Here is a 20,946-nt window from a genome sequence, read left to right as displayed (position 1 = left end):
TAGAGCATGCCTATAGTCCCAGTCCTGAGGCAGGAGAATCTTGAGTTCAAAGTCAGGCTGGACCACATAGTGAGACCCCATCTCAAAAAAAAATTCCTATGTCAGGGATTTTATGAGAGATTATCATATTCCAGAAAGATTATAATTGGCTTGTTTGGATCATGTGTTAATCATTAATCAAGGTAGGATATTCCACATTGATCTATTAAGACTATTTCTAATGAAAAAGAGATAGTCAAAATTGGAGTATAGTTAGAGAAGGGAGAAAGAGATAATGGACAGGCATAAGTTATAGATGCCCCTCTACAACAGGTTACCCAAAGGTTCCTATGTTAAGAACTCAAGTTACTTGCATCCTGGGCCCATAGCAGGGTGTAGGAAGTGGAATTCACAATTCCAGTCATAAAACAGATAGTCATTGAACTTTAGGATAAAGTAATAAGCATGCATGTACACACACAGAAACCTCTATTATTTCCATATTATCTGCAATCAAACAAAACCTGTTTACAAATACTTCCTTGGAATTGCAAAGATTTCAGGGGGTAAAGACACTAAAAGGAAATTAATTTTTTGGAGGTACTGGGGTTACATCCACAGACTCATGCATGCTAGGCAAGCTCTCCCTTAGTGGAGGGTCTTAGCTCCACTAAGCTACACCCCTAGCCCCTGGAAATTAATTTTAGAGAAGCCCCTTTTATACAATGTGTGAAATATCATCAATTTTGTCTTTTATTCATATGTGTCTTTTTTTGGCAGTACTGGGGTTTGAACTTAGGGCCTTGTACTTGCTAGGCAGGTGCTCTATTACTTGAACCATGCCTAAACTAATATATTATACTTTTTTTTTCTAGTTACTGAGATTAGAACTCCAAGACTAGCATATGCTAGGCAGGCACTCTACCACTTGAGCTATATACCTAGCTTGTCTTTTTGTGGTTTTAACTGTCTTTGTTGACTTGTGGAAACATCATCAATCATTGTATAATGAACAATCCCTACTGTTACTCACTTAAAAGATGTAACACAGAGTTGCTTTGCAAGCATTAGCTGTTGTGAACCATTACCTCCCCCTTGAGAGTGGCTTTGTTGCTTGTAGCATCATAATCTGCATGGCATTCTAAGTCCCATGGGCTCTCCATCTATCTTCAGATTTCAGTCACTCCAGAGGACGGCAGCCCAATTCTTTGAGGAGCTCCCCAGGGCCCTCCAAAATGAATTTCACATGGGCCATGTGCCCTATATGTCAAATCAGACTTTCCCATGCATCAAACTAAGCATGTTACAACTGCAAATAGAAATGAGTTTTACTTGAGCAGATTTACACCCTGCCCTCTACCTCCAACACCACCAAGTCCCCCAAAGCCCTGATTTGTAAGGTCTTAATAAATTTTTTCCTACAGTGTTTCCTACCTCTGAGACCAGGATGGGAAGTATTTATTGTCACAGTTGACAGGTTAAAGCACATCACTGAAACTGATCAGAGAGGTGACCAGGACAACAGGGAACACAATGAAATTCCCAGCAGGAGTCCGAGTATTGGAAAACAGAGCCACTTGGGTGGCCAGGTCATTATTCTTCTGCGGTCATCTGTGCTCTTTCACCCCTTGGAATTTGCTGGAACTGTTAATATTTACTTTCCCTTGCTTGCTGCTTCCTTACGTGTTCATCGTGTGGTTCCTTACAGGAAGATGGTCGGTATGAAGGTCCAACTTTGGCTCACGCTGTGGAGTTGTTTGGTGGCAGACGATGGAGTACCCGAAACCCCAGCCCTGGGACATCAGCAAAGAATTCTGAGAAGCCCAATGTGCAGAGAAACAACACCCTGGGCATAAACACCACCAAGAAAAAGAAGAAAATCCTCCTGAGGGTAGAGTGGTATTTGTTTATTGAACATGACACCCAGCCTTCCAGGACTATTGTGTGGTCTGTATCTCCATAAACCACATGAGGTCATGTAAGTTGGATACAAGATAAGGTGTAAAACAAATGATGCAAGGGCTTTGCCACACACCTGTTAGGTGCCAGAGCCAGTGCCAGGAATCAAGCCAACATCAGGGGAAAGATAAGGTTTTTAGAAGGGCACAGAAAAGTTAACAAACGCAGTACAATCTGAACAAGAATCATTGTTAAGTCATCTGCACGTGCTACAGGAGCAAAGAAAAGGGGCTAAGAGGCAGGCAGTGAAGATCTCAGAACAGTTGACACATGGGCCCTGGAGGCATATAGGAGATTGCCAAGCAGACAATACAAAGAAAAGCATCCCTAACAGAGGAGACAGCAGAGAGACATAAGAGGCTTCGCTTGTTCAGAGAAGCACATGCTATTCTGATTGTCTAGAACAACTTGGTGGGCAAGAAAGGGCTAGAAAGGAACACAAAAATCACATTACAGAAGGCCCATAACGCTTTATGTGGAATACAACTTAAAATATATTGTCACTCATATGTGCTCCAGAGACTTGAGTCAAACAAAAAATTAAAAAATATATATAGTCACTATTATATTATATAACGTATATTATCTCCATCACATGATAATATATTTGCTTCATGGCTATCTAAAAAACTGTCCCACTCTTTGTATATGAAAGTTATTGATGATTAGTAGAACTTTATCTGCTTCACAACTGTGTGTGTACACAGATTCCAGGAGTGTGTGCCTCCTCTTTTTGGCCTCCCATCCTGAGGAGTGCTGCTTTATAGTGAAGAGCAAATTGGATAATGTGACAGACATGAGAATACTGGATCAATATCGGTCTTTATTGGTCTCACCAAGGGGAGACAGTAAGGTGAAGTAGGTCAGAAAATAACAACCTGCCAGAACTAAAGCAATGGTGGGAGAGAAATGCAAGCTGAGAGCCATCGTGGGCTTTGTGTTCCCAGGGAGAAAGTGGAGAGGCCACTGACGATGAGATGGTGACCCGAAAAGCCAAAGTGTACAAAGAATGTCGAAGCCGGAGTGGTTCTGATCCTCAAGACATTAATGAACAGGAAGAATCAGGTAATACAACTTGTTTACATATGAGACTTTTGTGTTTTAATTTTATAGGAAAATATACTTTTAGTTTTAACTTGTGATTTTAATATTGTGGGCATTCTTAAGAAAACTATCTTTTTTTTTATTGTCGTGCTGGATGAGGGTACATAAAACTCTTTATCTTAACAAATAATGAAATGTAAAGGTACTTCTATAAGCACACTGAACTTGGAAGAAAATTCTCATTAACTTGCCAGTATTGTCAGGGACTATAAGATGTAAGAGTATGACCTGATGGATTAGACCAGTATTCTCAACCCTTGGCTGGAAGTTAGAGCTTTTAAAAAGGTATCTAGATGCCCTGGCCACACCCAAGACCAACTGATTTGGGTATTCTTTGCTTGGGACTTGGGCATTTGTTTATTTTTTAAAGATGATTCTAATATGTAGCCAGTTGAAAATCCACCAGTCATTCATCAAAATATTTGGATGTTTTTTAAACAGAAATCAGTTGCATAGATTGGTTTGCTCAGACATCTTGGAGCATCTTTGCTTTGTATTTTATTTCTTAGGGACAGTAGAATCCGAGTTATTGTCTCTTTTCTGTTTCTCATTCTCACAGAGGCAAATGCCATCGCTAGCCCTCCCAACCCTCTCCCTTCGAGAAGAGCCCACTCTTTGACCACAGCTGGGTCACCCAACTTGGCTTCTGGGACATCATCCCCCATCAGGCCAGTCTCCTCCCCTGTGCTGTCTTCTTCAAACAAGAGTCTGTCCAGGTGGGGCCTTAACATGATAAAACAGGACTCTGCACATCATTGCAGTTGTAAGGAAGGCCAGGTGCTTCCAATTATCCATGGAAAGACTGTCTAATTTTGATTTACAGTTAAATAGAAAACCTTAAAATTTTAAAGGATTTTAATTTTCCTGATTCCAAACACATACCTTCTCATATTACTTCAGTTGAGAGCTCAAACCTTCAAAGGTCAATAGCAGTAATAAAATCCAAGTTTTGATTCTCTAAGTCTGCACTGTCCAATGTAGTAGCCACTAACCACATGCGGCTATTTAAGTTAGTCAAAATTAAATTAAATTGAAAATTTAGTCCCTCAGTCACTTTTCAAATGCTCCATGACCACGAGCGGCTAAGGGTTACTACACTGAACGCTGCACACAGCCAGATGACTTGGATTATTTCAGTCACTCATGAGCAAGAAAAAGAAGAACAGAGTGAGGGAAGAAAATCTTTTTGAGAGAGAAACTGGCATGCCAGATCCCAGGTCAACCTGGGCCCAACCCCATTAGGACACTTAGGTGCTCTAAAACAGAAAAAGATAAGATGGGAGAAGAAACATCAACCCCAATGCTGTCAAAAGAGAAAGCAAAACTGACCCTTAATTTTAGTAGGAGAAAGGACATGAGTTTCCTAGAGTCTGAAGGAGATGAGTCCCACAGACAGGAGCTAGATAGACAACTGGAATGAAGACAGGGAATTACTTATTTAAATGCAAATGATGAAACCACCGGTTTCCTCTTCCTGAACCTATATCCAGTGCTCCCCGAAGCTGAGTTTCAGTAACCTCTGCTTATCTGTTTGTAATGCTCTTTCATTAGGGAAGTGACCTTCAGATGTCAACACAAAATAATTTTTTATGAGGGAACACTGTTAACAGGATTGAGAGTAGGCTGGCTAATTACTATGATATTCTCTGTACTTTGTTATGTCTTATATCTTTTAAAAATCCAAGACAAAAAAGAGAAAAAAAAGACATGTCCTATTCATTGATCTGACTAAAAACCATAGTTGAAACATTTCTTTTACTGTACTGTAATAGAACCAGTTTAGAAAATAAAAAATGTCATGAAACAGTAAGACTGAATTTTTAAGTGAGTTGACTGATATTTTTATATTGAATGGATGCAGCCTTGGCAGGTACAAATATAATCTTAGGCAGAGTTGGCTTCTTTCCATTCTTAGTATTTTTCTGACTCACATTTTCCATTAATATTAAAAGCTTTCCCATTTTCATTGAAGAACTAGTCGAGAAAGGAAAAAGACATTGGTTCATTTAAAACTTTCCTCTTAGGTATGTTTCTGTAATTTGGAATACAGAAAAGAACAGGCATTATTTCCCATAGATTATGATTGAGTAACTTAGGGCTCTTTTTTTATGTGACTTTTTTTCAGGAACATCAAACTTAGGAGGTTTATTTGCCATTGATCTATGCTTTCAAAGTGCTCTTTTCACTTTTCACTTGTGGAGGAATATTAACCTCAGTGTTGTGCCCTTATTAAATTGGCTGGAAACATGAAGTGGTTTCAATACACAATGTTTATTTCCTCTAACATACTACAGATTAAGGGAAGTAAAAAGAAAGTACAGGGAAATAGTGGCAACCTTAAATGACTTGCAGTCCCTTTTTTTGCTCACATTGCTAATCAGAGACCATTTTAGTGGCCCCATTTGCCCATAACCGCTGTGTCTCTTTGCAGTGCCTGGAGTAGCAGCAGCTGGCATGGGCGGGTCAAAGGAGGAATGAAGGGGTTCCAGAGCTTCATGGTTTCAGACAGCAATATGAGTTTTGTTGAATTTGTTGAGCTGTTCAAATCATTCAGGTACAACTTAGCCTTCCTTCTTACTCTTTCTCAGGCCCATGCTTTTCTAGCAGTACTAAATGGGAGGTGTTTTCCATTCCTCGTTCAGTGTAAGGAGCCGCAAGGACCTGAAGGATCTCTTTGACATCTACTCTGTACCCTGCAACAGATCAGGCTCTGAGTCAGCCCCCCTCTACACCAACCTGACAATTGAGGAAAACAACAGTGACCTTCAGCCTGACCTAGGTTTGTTTAACATTTTAAAATTTTCCTTTGAGATCTTTCTGTCTAAAAGTCAAGGTCCAATCACACAAATTCTCAGCCTGTTCCACATTATGCACTGTTTCTAGAGCTTGATGAAACACTGAGAATTATTTCAAGAGATCAGTTGGTGTCATGGGGACTGATACTGTTGATGTTTGGCAAGGAAGTTCATCATCGTGTGGTTCTGCCCATATAATCTAGGTTATTTAACCAAGAATTAAACACTGTTTCCTGATCATTTCCAAAGGTTCACAGGTGTATGGTGTGTGCTAGATGAGAAACACTGGTCTCTACCTTACATATAGGCAGGTGGGTGCCCAACCCCAGGGCAGTAGTTACCTGGCCCTTAACAGGGAAAATCTTTGGTGACAGCAAAGTACGCCTGTCTGAACATCTGGCACATTTTTTCTACCCTGCACTCCAGAATATCTCTCTTTTATCCCACTAACAATCACTACCATGACCATCACCACCCATGACTTCTTTTTTAGCCTCCCATGCATTTTGAGCCTACTAGTTTTCTCTCTGCTCTTGCTGGAACTGTAAGCACTAAGGAGCAAAAGAAAAAAATTCTTTCTTTTTTCATGCAGTTGCTTCATAATTATTTATAAACATGACATCCTAAAGCTAAGAATATTAACTGTTGTACAGCTGTCAACAATGTGCATGCCTACAGAGTAGCCGAGTAATTATACCTTTTTGTTTTGTTTTGCTTTGTTTTGAACTGCTAGGCATTGAACCCAGGGCTTCATGCATGTGGGGCAAGTTGTCCACCATTGAGCTGCATTTCCAGCCCAAGTACAGAAGAAAATGTACTTTTATAGTGGATCACATCTGTAATCCCAGATGTGGGAGATGAAGATTGGGAGGATCACAGTTTGAGGTCAACCCAGGCAAAAAGTTATTAAGACTCCCATCTCAACAAACAAACTGGACATGATAGTGCATATCTAAAATCCCAGCTACACCAGAGGCATAGATAGGAGGATCACAGTCCAAGTCTGGCCTGGGAAAAAAGGATGAGACCCTATCTAAAAAATAACTAAAGCAAAAAGAACTGGAGGACTGGCTCTACTGGTAGAATGCTTGCCTACCAAGCACAAGACCCTGAATTCAAACCCCAGTACCTCCAAAAAAGAAATTATTTAGTCTCTACAAAAAACAAAAAGAATGTACAAGTAGTTGTCAAAAAATTAAACCTGAATTTGGCTTCCAGTCCCCAATTAATTGAATCTACATTTAGTCACCATGTATTACTGAAGCTCACAGCATTTCAGTATTATCAACCTAGCTCTGTCTTAGTTTCCTTTACTTATTCATTGATTTGTTTCCTTATTCTCTCAACCCAATGAAGCCAGGAATAAGGACTGGGTTTGAGACTTGTTTAGCAAGATGAATAAAGTGCTTCTCCAGTGTAATGACTTCACAGCACCCTTATCTCTAAAATGAACTTTGTGAAAAGATATAGGCTGGATAAGAGTCCATGTTCTGTGGGTGGCTCTGTTTCAGATTTGTTGACCAGAAATGTCTCAGACTTGGGGTTGTTCATTAAGAGTAAACAGCAGCTCTCAGACAACCAGAGGCAGATATCTGATGCTATTGCTGCTGCAAGTATCGTGACAAATGGCACTGGAATCGAGAGCACGTCCCTGGGCATATTTGGGGTTGGCATACTCCAGCTCAACGACTTCCTGGTGAATTGCCAAGGAGAGCACTGCACATACGATGAAATCCTCAGCATCATCCAGGTCTGTGCCCATCTTTTGTGCACACATGTCATGTCATGCCATGCCTGTGACTTTTCTGACAATTGCCTGCTAAACTTTTGCTCTTTCTAAACTTCTTTCCAAGCCTTCATGTCTGGGGCAGAAATACAGGTGTTGTTTTGTTTTGTTGAAATACCTAATATACAAGTGTTCTTATTTAACACATAATAATGCAGGTCCCAAGATGCCATTTATTCAGTGACAGTCATAAGGAATATGTATAAGGTTCCTTCTTGTTATTCTAGCACATGCAACAGAATTACTCCAAGTTTTCAGTCTCGTTTGTCATTTAACAAATATTTGTCAGCTCTTACTCTGCCAGCTCTATTCCAAAAGCTGGGAATGTGATATTGAATAAAAGCTTTGACACTCTGTGCAATCTAGTGGGTAAGGCTGATAGTAAACAAAGATGTGTAACTTCAGGAATGGGCTGTGAAAAAAATTGAGCTGAGTAGCCAGATGGAGTGATGCAGGAGGTGGCATTTGGACTTAGCCCTAAAATGAGTAAGTCGTGTGAATTCCTGAGGAAAGAGGATTCCAAACAGGGAGTGGCAAACAAAAAGACCTACACAGAAACCAACTTCAGGTTTATAAGGAATGTCAAAAAAAGCTAGTGGAATGAGAGCTGCAAATGACAGGTAAAGAATGTCAGACACCATTTCAGACAAGTAACCAAGGGCTGAATCATCTAGGCGTTTTAAACCATGCAAAAGAGGTATTGCTCCATGTGAAATGGAAGCTTTGGAAATTTTCAAGCAGGAGAGTAGCATGATTTATGTTTTTAAGAGGTTTTTGTGGCCCCATTGGGGAATAAACTGTGCTGCTGAAGGACAGAGGCAGAGAGCCCGGTCAGGAGGTGGTGATGGTTTAGAGTACAGGGTGGCAAATAATACGGTGGTGAAACTTCAGATGGCTGTGTTATCATATGCAACAGATTAAGTCTGATGGCCCAATTGAAAATCGGTGGATTCCCTGTCCAGTAATTGGATTTGATCACTAACATGCTAAAAATGTGAGGCATTGCCACTTGTTGAGCACTCACTGTACTATGATTCAGTCCAGGCAGGTTCTAAGTGCTCCATGTGGACCATCTCATTTCATCTCCCACCAACTTAATGGTAGCCACTATTCTTATCCCCATTTTTTACCTGGATAAATTGATCCGTGCTGTTTTTATATAAATCAGCCTTATTCTTTTCTCCTGCTCCCCTTTTTTCCTCTTAAATAAATATGCTTAGTATAATAAACTCACATATAATAAATACTTTCTTTTGGGCCAAAAACTACATCTTACCACTACATTACTAAATTCATTCAAATATTTGGTTTAGATGTTTCCTGATGAAAACAGAACAGCTTTTAAAAAATGATGTGGTCTTTTTTTTTTCCTTCTCAGTTTCCTTTACCTAAATAACACTTTTTTCTTACTATTCCTTGCAGAAATTTGAGCCTAGCATCAGTATGTGTCATCAAGGGCTAATGTCATTTGAAGGATTTGCAAGGTAACTTTTAAAATATCTTTTACACATCACTTAAGAGTATACATTGCTCTTATGCAGTCTTAACAAAATGTAATTCATCTAGGTTTCTGATGGATAAAGATAATTTTGCCTCAAAAAATGATGAGTCACAGGAGAACATGAAAGAATTGCAGCTACCCCTCTCCTACTATTACATTGAGTCTTCACACAATACCTACCTCACAGGCCATCAGCTCAAAGGAGAATCCTCAGTAGAACTCTACAGCCAGGTACTGAAAATGCCACTTGCAATGCGGTTTTCATTAAACCTTATTATTTATATAGCCCCCCAAATCACAAAAGCCTGATCCCAGACTCCTTTAAAAAGCTTCCAAACTATGACATGTGAAGTGTGAGGAGCCATGATTTGTGGAAAAACTGACTATTCATACAGCAGTTATTTTCCTTATTTCTTTTTGTTTTATTTTATTTTCCCCTCTATCTACTTAACCTTTATTCTCGGCAAAAAAAAAAAAAAAGCATTTGTTTGAGATTCGTAGCTTTTAGATCCTACTCCTACTAAAATTAGATTTTCCCATGGGAAAACTATCTAATCTTTTCACTAAATGCTAAATAAATCAATATATTTTAATGGGAAAGCATAGTAGAAAATGCAACTTTCTTACAGAGTTAATCCCGAAACATTGTCTGTTTTGCTTTGCGGTTTACTGGATAATCAGTCCATTCCCATGGTAACCAACTTTAAAAAAAACCTGCCCAGATTGGAGGCACTGTCCCTCCGCTCTGCAGTCCCTGGGATGCTCTGTGAAACAGTGGGCTCTGTGGGCTGGGAAAAGCACATCCTTTGACCTAAGCATCCAGCTCTCAACGACCTTCATGTCCCTTGCCTCTCTGTTATTGTCTGCAACTTCCTCTTCCATGCTGAGAGTTTTTGAACTCCTACACAAAGGGTTAATCTGAAGAGAGCTAGACTAGGTCCAGAGAATCTCGGTGTGTGGCTGTGTGCATGTGGGTCTGTATTTGGGAACTGTAACTGTATTATTTAGACAATCCCAGAAGCAATTAAGTTCCTTTGTTCAGTACAGATACTCCTCATAGCATGGGACAAAAAATGTGCCCCATACATATACACACATGTGTGTACATATACATAAGTGCATGCATCCTTATCTATATACATCTACATACTTATGTGTGTATACTTGCCAGGAAAATAAGCAAGGATCAATGTCTTTAATTCCCACATCATTATTTGACTTCAAAGAATTTTTAAACTCTCTAACATTGTACCCTAGTGGAAATCATTACAGCTTTTGAATAAGGTGCAAGAACCCATCAAACAGACTCATAGATGTGCTCAAAGTAGGGTACAGATCCCTTTTACTTCATTTCTAATCATCCTCCATTCTCCTTCTGTCCTCATAGTTACCTCCTATTATTTCTCTGCAAGGCAGATGGAAAATAAGAATAAGCTCTTTTCTCCTTACCTGGAATTTCCAACTCTGGTTTTCCTTTTCTAGCCATATAGAGAGAGATTAAGGTCATGCAAACTTTGGTTAAAAACTCTTAGTCTCTTTGTGCTGAAAAACTACCTCATCTATTGCCAGTTGCTCATATTCTTCCCCATCTGGCAGGCTCTGTACAGAGAAGCAGCCCCATTCATGTTCCAGCTGTCACATTACATAGCAATTTTCAGCCCAAGGCAATATACCTGTAGATACACCATCTGCCACGAGAAGCTGATAGCCTTGGAATTCTAGGTCACGGACTATGCTGTGTAATAGGAAGAACCTAGCAAGTATCTCATACAAAAAAATTAAAAATAAGAGTCATTCTGCTATCTGAATTTTGTTGCAGAAAATCTAATGAACACTAAACTCTAGTAATGGATTGCTGTCACGTGGAAATAGTTCTATGAGTTCTCCAATCAGTGGGTCAGCCTATTCATAAATATCCCAATCTCTTGTCTTATATTACCTTTCCATTATCTGATAGTTTTTTAAAAGTAGTCTACTGATTGAATCTATGGAAGGAGAGGTTGCACCCAGCAGATGTTATACAGCTGCAATCCAAGCAGATGTGTTGGGAGCCCTGCTTCCAGTTTTAGATCCAGGATAGCAAATGCATATCAGCTCATCTGAATCATTGACAGTGTTTCCTGGAGCACATTGCTGAAAAAGTTGTGAGACAACATATCAAAGCTAAGGGGGCAAGTGTACCATGACTGATTACTGGCATCTGCTATGCACAGGGAATGGGGAGTTTGTGGCTTATTTGCCATCTCTGCTGTAGGTTAGATAGCCAGGCAAATCCTTGACAATTCCTTGCTTCTACTCTTATGTGCTACATTTTCGTAGCAAAGGTGTTTCCACATTGCTGAATTTGGGTCTTAACGGAGGATATTTTACCTTAATTGATTTCATATAAATGTTTAGTCATTAAGAAATCAACATCCTCTGGGCTGTGTCATCAGCATCTTCACCTCCACTGGTTATCTACCCAGATAGAGCACTTGCCTAGCTCTCTAATTTGAAAATGTGTCAGTTCCAAAGGACCAGAGATACTTTTTAAAAAGTCATGTATTTTTGCTATCAAATTTTACCTTCCAACAATATTCAGCTTTTATAAGCACTATTTCTGTTTTCCTCACTGCTCTGTCTTCCCCACCCCATGTTAATTGTGGGCTTTGGCCAAAATGCAATTCTTATTTTAGATCTTATACCTTTCTTCTTTATCCCTGAATGTGAATGCTAAATGATATGTAGAACTATGTTCTGGGTTCAGTTTGAGGCTTTATCTCCAGGTGCTCATCTGGGGTGGATTCATTCATTGGTCACACAGGTCCTCTTGCAAGGCTGCAGGAGTGTAGAGCTGGACTGCTGGGATGGAGATGATGGGATGCCCATTATTTATCATGGACATACACTGACAACCAAGATCTCCTTCAAGGTAATGCTTCAGAACTTCCTTCAAATCAAATCACAAAGAGACATTATCATTTATATTAGTTACTCTACCAAATTATTCCTTAGGCTGAATCTGAATGAAGACTTCACCCTGAAAGCATTTGTGTGGGATGTACACATGTTTGTTTTTTGGGACATGATCTAGAACTCTCATTAGATTCTTATTCAACTAAAGTTTAGTAATCATTACATCATATTAGGATGTAATGATATTATTGACTATAATTTTTGTGTGATACAGTGATATGATAAAATATAAAGGCAGGGACTGTTCTCTTGATATAACAATTAAAAGTCATTTGTCCTGGTGTCCTCTTGACGAAGGCCAATATCATGTATTAGAAGATGATTAAGTAATCAACGTTATAAGGTAATGAGAATCAGTTCTACTTGAGACTGATCAACCAGGAAGATTAGTCTTATTGAATTATTATTTCAAATTCTGGCTAGTTTATTAGTATAGTTGTGCAATTATTGCTCATTCACAGGCTCTTAGGCTGTGTAACATCATTTTTCTCTGAACTGTGGTCAGGCTAGGAAAGAATATTATTATCTTCATCTTAATATGTAGCTTAGTAACTATAATGCATTTTCTCTTTAACTCATTTTCCTATGCAGCACTCTTAAATCTCTTGCACTGTATATATATATATTTTTTTTTATTCATATGTGCATATAATGCTTGGGTCATTTCTCCCCCCTGCCCCCACCCCCTCCCTTACCACCCACCCTGTCCCCTCCCTCTCCCCCCACCCCCTCGATACCCAGCAGAAACTATTTTGCCCTTATCTCTAAGGCAAAAGAGAGAGTGTAAGCAATAATAGGAAGGAACAAGGGTTTTGCTAGTTGAGATAAGGATAGCTATACAGGGAGTTGACTCACATTAATTTCCTGTCTTGGATGAGTTAACAACTGTGTTTATAGACACACACAAGTATATGTGATGTGTGTCTCGTTTCTCCAAATGAATTATTAACTTCCTCAAAGTATCTTATGGTTCATTATATTTGATACTGTAACTAAAACAGTGTCTTTTACCTACAGTATTCTCTCTCTGTATACATTGTTCAGTAGTGTATGGTGATAGTATTCCTCATAATATAGCAACAAGACTTAATATGAACAGTTTCATGTCTTTATACAAAATAGCCTATTTTCTTGCTAAGTTTGAAAATACATTCAGCACTTCATATTCATGGGTTCTATATCTACAGATTCAACTAACTGAATCAAAAAATATTTTGGAAAAAAATTGTGCTAATCTTGTTTTCATTATTCCCTAAACCATACAACTATTGATACAGAATTTACATTTCTTTAGATATTATAAGTAATCCAGAGAATATGTGAAGTGTATGAGAGGATACATGTGGATTATATGTAAATACTATGCCATTTTATATAAGAGACTTGAGTATCACAAAGATTTCCATATCTGTGGGGGTCCTGGAATCAGTCCCCCACAGATCCCAAGGGACAACTGTACACTTGAAAAGATAAAACCTACCTTTGGCCAGAGTCTTCCAAATGCAACACCTGAGATGCTTTCTGTGGTTATGAGTACTTTGCCTTCTGACCACTCTGGACAGGTATCTAACTCTAATGAGCTGCTTGGCTCTCACAGGAAGTGGTTGAAGCCATTGACCGCAGTGCCTTCATCACCTCTGACCTCCCAATCATCATATCTATTGAGAACCACTGTTCATTGCCTCAACAACGAAAAATGGCAGAAATTTTCAAGGTAAGCTCCCACCCAAAAGGCAGAATGGTATCTTGGTCCTTGTTTTGCATTTTATATGGAGCCATCATGTACCACACCCCAGCTGAACTTTGACCTGAAGCACATACTGTTAGGGTCCCACAGATCTGGGACATAGGCTGCCCTGGGAGCTTGGGTCTTCTTCTAGAATTATCTCTTTTCAGCTGGAGTGATGCATTGTTCTCTTGTCTCCTGAGCCTTTCCAGAAAGCCTGATGAGACAAAGATGGAACAACTCTTCAATCCTTCTGGTGCCAGAAGTCAGGGATTGCCAGGATGTCACTGACAGTTGCATGTGGGAAAGCTAAAAATATTTCAGGGCAGGTCATATCTTGTGAACCATTCTGCAGTACAGGGTTCCAAGTTAGCAATGACCTTAGTTGCTGTGTTAACAATCAGCCTTCTCTATGCAAGGGAAGTATACTACAGACAGACTTAGGAGCAGATATTCTATTAGACTCCACACTTCCTCCAATGATAGAAGCATTTGTAGAATGTGTGTCTTGGTGGGAGGATGGGGCACTGTCAGAGAAATATCTCCAATACTAATGCTCACAAAACTTCAGCCTTTTATATTGCCTTGGCCTAAGGTTTGATTTTTGTTTTTTTTTAATTGAAAAAATAACTAGAAGTAAAAATTGCCATATTTTCTACCCTTACCTCAACTGATCACCCCATGTCTAACCTTTCTCCTTGAAAGACACATTCTGCTTTGGAGACCAATGTTCAAAAATCTTTGTGGGAATTGTGCCTGTGGTTCTTTATCCTATTTGAGGTCATATTCTCCCTATTGTCTTTTGTCTTTGTCCCCACTCCCTATCCTCTCCAAGTTTTCTATCCTTCTGTCTTCTTAGCCTCATTGGAAAACAGACCATATTCTATGACCCATAGCATCTAACTGAATCTCTGTTTTCTTCTTTAATACACCAGTCACCAGAGCTTTTTCCTAAATTGTTGGAGCTGGCCCCAGCTGCAGAGTGGCCTACATCTTTCCACCTATCCTAAACACCTCCCTTCCTTCGAGTAGGAAACTGTGGAGAGAGAATAAACAACTTCTTTCCGAGTTCCTCTCCCTGGGATTTTTAAAACAATTCAACCAGGCTGAATGATGTAGTATATTTAGGAAATAGAAATACATTTGTCAAGTATAGATAAAAGACATTCATTGTATTTTCCTTTATTCTTTTTAGACTGTGTTTGGAGAGAAGTTGGTGGCTAAATTCCTATTTGAGACTGATTTCTCAGATGATCCAATGCTTCCCTCACCAGACCAACTTAGAAAGAAAGTGCTGCTTAAAAATAAGAAGCTGAAGGCCCATCAGACACCAGTTGATATCTTAAAGCAAAAGGTACTCATGTCTTGTAAAGCAGGTTATGAATATACGATGGGCTCAGAAAAAAATTAATGTCATTATACCTTTCAAATGACCTGTTAGGTAACCAGTTTTTGAAGATTGACTTATCTTATGATGTATTTGATTTTTGGTTTTCTATTTCATACTTCAAATTCTTTCATCCTACTCACCTGAAATTTTATCTTATAGAATTGTTCTCATATAAGAATGTATCTCTGATATTCAATTTATTCTGAGTAGGAAGATGTGTGACTCTTGTCTTCAGAACCAGCCTCAGGGCTGTCAATCCCATAGTGGTTGCTATAGTCCCCTTTAGGAAAAGTACTTGGGCCTGGGGTCTGATAGCAGCAACCTTGAGACTGCAGTGTATCATAGCAGCATGTTGACCACAAGGTGCTTCCACTCCTACCTCATGCACAGATTGCTGTGCCCAAGCCTCACAAACCCACCTGTGTAGGAGGCCATCAGCCTAAGGACCTGCGAAAAGGTTCAGTCCAGGACATTGAGTCCATCTGTCAGCTATACCTACTTATGTCACAAAATGGTGGCTATCAAAATGACTTGTCCTATTCGGAGGGCACTGTTGATCCTAAAACGTTGCTTTTCAAACTTACAGCAACCAAGAGTTGCTTCATGAGCCTCTGCTCCACGTTGGAATAAATAGCTGTAGGACCAGGAGCAAGGTCTCCAGAGACCAAACTAAGGCATAGCCCAGAGCTTCTGACTTTCTCTGTGCCACCACCTCCAACCCTCCTGGCCCAATTTCAGTTCTGTTTTAGTGGCTTCCAGAAAACAGAGAAATCAGCACAGAAAATTTGGAACCTTTGCCCTATGTCATTAGTAAAAAAAATACCAGATCAAATTGAGTTGAGAATACAATTTGATTTAGTTAGTCAATTTGGAATAGCCATCAAACCTTCTCAAAGCCTTAATTTGTAGACCTCAGAGGCAGGGTCTGAGTTTAAAGCCCGAATGATATACAGCATAATGTTAGAGGAAAAAACACTAAGCAGAGAGCTGAGATACTAGATTATAGCCACTGTCTCTGTTACAAACCAGCCATATGATCACTGATCACTTAATCTTTCTGTACCTCAATTTCTTCACTTATAAAATGGAGATGTTATGGAACTGATCTCAAAGGACTCTTCCAGCATTAAAATCATACAAAATCTCTCCCAAAGTGAATCAGAAGATCTCTATCAGAATTGCTGACCACTCTGAACATTTAATTATACCACATTATACTCCATGACCAGTGCTTCCTGCCCTTCAGGAATATTACTGCTTCTCAGAGGGGCCTGGACATCCCACTATCTATTCCATTAAATCCCAAGGAGTTCCTAGATTATCTGACTCACCCACAGACAGCCCAAAGTCCAGGCTAAGTTGAGGCCTTGTGTTATAGCTCCTCCTGAACCAAAAACCCAGGTTGTTTTAGATGTCTAAACTGTGAGAAAGGGAGAAGATGAGGCCAGAGACTCCACTGTCTTTAAACTTCTGGGCACAAAAGTGATTACTTCCAGAAAGACCTCAAACCAGTCCAGCCTAACATATCACTACAAATCAGGTTTGCCCTAACTGGTGTGGCTCAGGTTTATCGCAGATCCTCTAGGTCCATGGTCTTCAAATCATTTTTGTTAAGTATCAAGAATTTTGAAAACTTACATACCTCTTTCATACTTTTTCCTCTCCCACATTTTTAATGTTAATGTTAAAAATCTTATCACAATTTTAAAGTTACAAAGGATATGTTCCCTAACATTACTTATTATATATTTATACTTGTACATAACATATATGATACACAAAATGGTCCTTATTTTTGAATCAATCATTCTTATCAGCCAGGCTTATTTTTTGACAGAGAGTCTAAATTTGTTTTTAAATTCAAATATGCATTATATTATTATCCTTATGATGATCATCTTAATTCTGAATTTTTATTCTAAGATGGAAAGAAGGCAGGAAGGAAGGCAAGGAGAAAGGAAGAGAGAGACATGGAGCACTGAAGGTGTTTGTGGCCTTGACAAAATAAGCAGCTTCCAGTGCCCTCTGGTTTCTCGGGACTTTCAGGAATGCCACCTTCTCAGCTGTCCCTCTCGTCTCCCCTCAGTCTTTATACTAAGATTGTTGGTGGGTAAGAGCCATGCCTCTTTCATAAGACAGGTGAAAAAAAGGTGGGAAGGAGAACTAGTTGACAATCAGCTTGTTTTCAGGCAAACCTGTATTTTAAAACAGTTCAGACATATAGATATTGAATGACTGGAAGTTTATTCCTTTAAAAACATCTGAATCTGCAAATCCCTAGAAGTCTATGTGTACCCTGGAAGTGTACACTCCCCAGCTGAAGATCCCACACAACCATAGGCCAAGATTTGCAAAATCAGCCATCTTCAAAGGCCAAACGGGAAACTCCAATGTAAGGAGCCAGCTGGAATTACAATAGTTGGAAGTGGTGAGAAGATGGGAGTGGAGTGTGCACACCCCATAAATACATAGCTCTAATTAAATTCTTACAGAATTTTCAATGTTGTACCCATCAGGCCTAGTGGCTCATGTCTATAGTCCCAACTACTTGGGAGGCTGAGGCAGGAGGATCACTTGAGCCCAAGAGTTTGGGGATATTCTGAGCAACATAAAGAGAACCTGTCTCTTTAGACAAATGAATAAATAAATAAATAAGGCTGGGCATAGTGGTACACACCTGTAATCCCAGCTACCTGGGAGGCCGTAGGTAGGAGGATCACTATCCAGGCTGGCCTGGGCAAAAAATGTGAGACCTGTTATAGTACACTGGAGGAGGGGTGAACTGTTCAAAGCACACTGTACACGTGTATAGAATTATCACAATGAAACCTCCTTGTGTTATTAATGTATGATAATTCAAAAGTATAATAAACTATTAAGAAGAACTTAAAAATAATCATAATTTTTTTTTAAATATGAGACCCTCATTCTCCCAAAAAGGGCTGGGAGAATGCCTCAAATGGTAGAGTGCCTGCCTAGCAAGTGCAAAGCCTTGATTTTTAAACCCCATTACTGCCAAAAAAAAAACCCAAAATGTTGCACCAGCCAAGCAAGTCTGATCTAGAAGTGAAGTCTGTTCCCAGGGCCACCACTTTGAGGTGTATTTTTGTCCAGATGAGTATATCAAACTGGTCCAGGAGACCTTGCGTTTGGTTGGGTTTCAGAGGCCATGAGTCTTTCACTTGGGCTTTGTTATGACATCATTTAACTAAAATGTTAGCATGTATACTTACTAGCCTTCCTCAAATGCTACATCAGTGACTGGCCACCCAGCAATGGGAGCTGTTTCTTCCAGAACATGGTTCTCAGGCTATTTTCTTCAGCCAGCAAGTCCTGCCTATCCCTCACAGCCAAGTAGGTAGTGTCCTTAGCAGTATTAACAGGACATACTTAAATGTTCTTGCCTTTCCTGTTCTTCATAGACATTTGCAATTACTTACGAGGTTTCATTTCACTATGTAATGTTCTTAAATAAGTGTTCTTTAGGTTGAGCACAAATCTGCCTTCTGTTTCTCTTTCTTACTGATCCTACCACTGCCCTGTACAGCTATGCAGACTAATTTTATATTTAGAAAGCTATCATGCATGGCCAGGTATGGTGGCTAATACTGTAATCCCAGCTGTTAGAGAGGTAGAGATCAAGAGGATCATGGTTCCAGACCAGCCCAGGCAAAACTTCATTTCCATCAATAAGCAGGGTGTTGTGATATGCACCTGTGGTCCCAGCTATGCAAGGAGGCTGTAGGTAGGAGGACTGCAAAAGCACAAGACCCTACCTGAAAAATAACTAAAGCAAAAAAGGGTTGGGGGTGTGGCTTAGGTGGCAGAGCACCTGCCTGGCAAGTGTGAGGCCCTGAGTTCAAACCACAGTACTGCAAAGAGAGAGAGGGAAAAAGTTATTATGTGGCTGAGTGTGGTGGCTCGTGCCTGTAATTTCAGTGTCTGAGAGGCAGAGGCAGGAGGAGCATGAGTTCAAGGCTAGTCTGGGACAGACACATAGCAATACCTTGTCTCCAATAAAAAAAAAAAAAGGCTATCATGTGTTTCCTTCCTTACCAGCTTTTTCTTCTCCAAGCTAAAAACTCTGTTCTTCACTGAATATGGCTGTCAAGACTCAAGACTCTTCACTTTCCATTAAGATTATTCTGGATAATTTTTTATTTGTTAATTATATTCTTGAATTTATTAATCTTAAAATATGACAACACAAGTACAGTGAAACCATAAGCCCCATAATTTGAGCTTTAAACTTCAGTTAAGGGCTGGAGGTATAGCTCAGGGACAGAGCGCTTGCCTAGCATGTACAAGCTCCAAGGTTCCATTCCCAGCACTGTAAAAAAAAAAAAATGTAAATTAACGTAGCTTCAGATTCTTCTCATTTTTAAATTCTTTAGTACACACTGGGCTCATACTGAGCTTGTAGTAAACAAAGAGTTCCATTTTTTTTTTCATATAGACCATCGTTGAGCCTAGTCTCCCTGTATTTCCAGATTTAAAATAAAGTTTAATCTTCTGTATATGAAAGCCTACTGTTAACCTCTATTAAATTTTTCTTCCTGACTTTAGTGTGTTTCCACATCCTACAAGGGTCTTTTGTATTTTGTTCCTGCATCCAGTGCGTTTTTTATTATTTTCCAAACCATGTCATCCCACGGACCTTTGAGCCATCAGCTCATGGAGAGACCTGTGGCCCTTTCAAAAGAGCCTAAAGTCGGGGTAATTCTTGCAGCTCACATTTCTCCAGCATGTTCTTTACCATCTTCATTTATTGAATAGAAAACTGAAGACTTACCGTTTCTGTCCCTTTCATAGCCTTCCAGCTCACAGTGGCAGAGCTAGGACTGAGACTTGGATCTTTGGGAAAGGTTTTTCAAAGGTATTTCAGAGTCTGGATGCATTGATAGAAATCACTTAAAAACAAATTCTTTGCTCACTAATGTGACCAACTAAATCAGAATTTCTAGAAAAAAGCCTTGGCAATGTGTTACCGGAAAATGACTTATCATCCTGCTATTTTCTTCAAAGTAAGTTACCTTATCCAAAAGGCTAAGGCAGGTTAAGACTATGCAGGAGACTTGATCTTCATAAGCACATGTTCACTCATGTAATCCCCTCTTTATTTCCTCAGTTCTCACATACCAACTAACAAATAATCCATTCTGAAATGCCATCAGGTATTACCTTGACACTGCAAATGATATAATTGCCTAAACTTACCTCTTCCTCCTTTTTGGAAAAATGGGACATTATCCCATTCTAAGTTATCTATGACCTCTTGTAACCCCCCAAGATCATTTCCCAGGGAGTACAGGCCATAATTTCAAAAATCCCACCTGCAAGGCCTTTTGGTACTCTGGCAGGTTGTGGATGTAGACCTGGCTCTCTGGTCTCACACAAGCTGGTGGATGCTGACAGCTCCAGAGTGCTCAGGCTTAACCCCTCATTTGGAAGGCATGGGTCATTTCCACTCAAAGAACTCTCCTGCAGCAAGAGTGGGATGACTCGGAGCAGGATTTCTGAAGCCCAGCAGCTCTGTCAGCCTTTTACTGAGACTCTTCCTGTGGCTTCCTAACCATACCCAACAGAATTCTCAGGACTCTGTCATCCCTGAAACATCAGCCCTCCAGACTCAAAAGTTTACGTGAGGTGATGGGCACTTGCCAAGTCTCAGGGCAACAGAGAAAAGAGACACATGGTTCCCGCCTAGCCCCATAGGAGCCGTATTTCATTTGACTGTTGGCTGGCTCAACC

The 20,946-nt window shown here is 39.8% G+C and overlaps 1 protein-coding gene across 8 annotated transcripts in view; it reads left to right on the top strand.

Annotated features, from left to right (window-relative positions):
• The window catches only part of Plce1 (phospholipase C epsilon 1), a 363,378-nt gene that overhangs the window by 300,796 nt on the left and 41,636 nt on the right, over positions 1-20,946 (top strand). For 6 of the 8 annotated variants that reach the window (XM_074078733.1, XM_074078732.1, XM_074078737.1 and 3 more), the window contains 11 exons: positions 1,688-1,870; positions 2,886-3,003; positions 3,602-3,758; positions 5,474-5,596; positions 5,685-5,821; positions 7,349-7,587; positions 9,046-9,107; positions 9,190-9,355; positions 11,928-12,035; positions 13,677-13,793; positions 15,001-15,159. In XM_074078733.1, coding sequence (XP_073934834.1) covers positions 1,688-1,870; positions 2,886-3,003; positions 3,602-3,758; positions 5,474-5,596; positions 5,685-5,821; positions 7,349-7,587; positions 9,046-9,107; positions 9,190-9,355; positions 11,928-12,035; positions 13,677-13,793; positions 15,001-15,159 — 1,569 coding nt within the window. The remainder of the gene's footprint in view (positions 1-1,687; positions 1,871-2,885; positions 3,004-3,601; positions 3,759-5,473; positions 5,597-5,684; positions 5,822-7,348; positions 7,588-9,045; positions 9,108-9,189; positions 9,356-11,927; positions 12,036-13,676; positions 13,794-15,000; positions 15,160-20,946) is intronic. The other 2 variants (XM_020156649.2, XM_074078734.1) reach the window with 1 other exon arrangement.

Source organism: Castor canadensis, chromosome 7 (assembly GCF_047511655.1).
Source record: "Castor canadensis chromosome 7, mCasCan1.hap1v2, whole genome shotgun sequence".
Taxonomy (NCBI): domain Eukaryota; kingdom Metazoa; phylum Chordata; class Mammalia; order Rodentia; family Castoridae; genus Castor; species Castor canadensis.
Note: the sequence above shows the minus strand (reverse complement) of the source record. Positions and strands in the feature narration are given on the sequence as shown.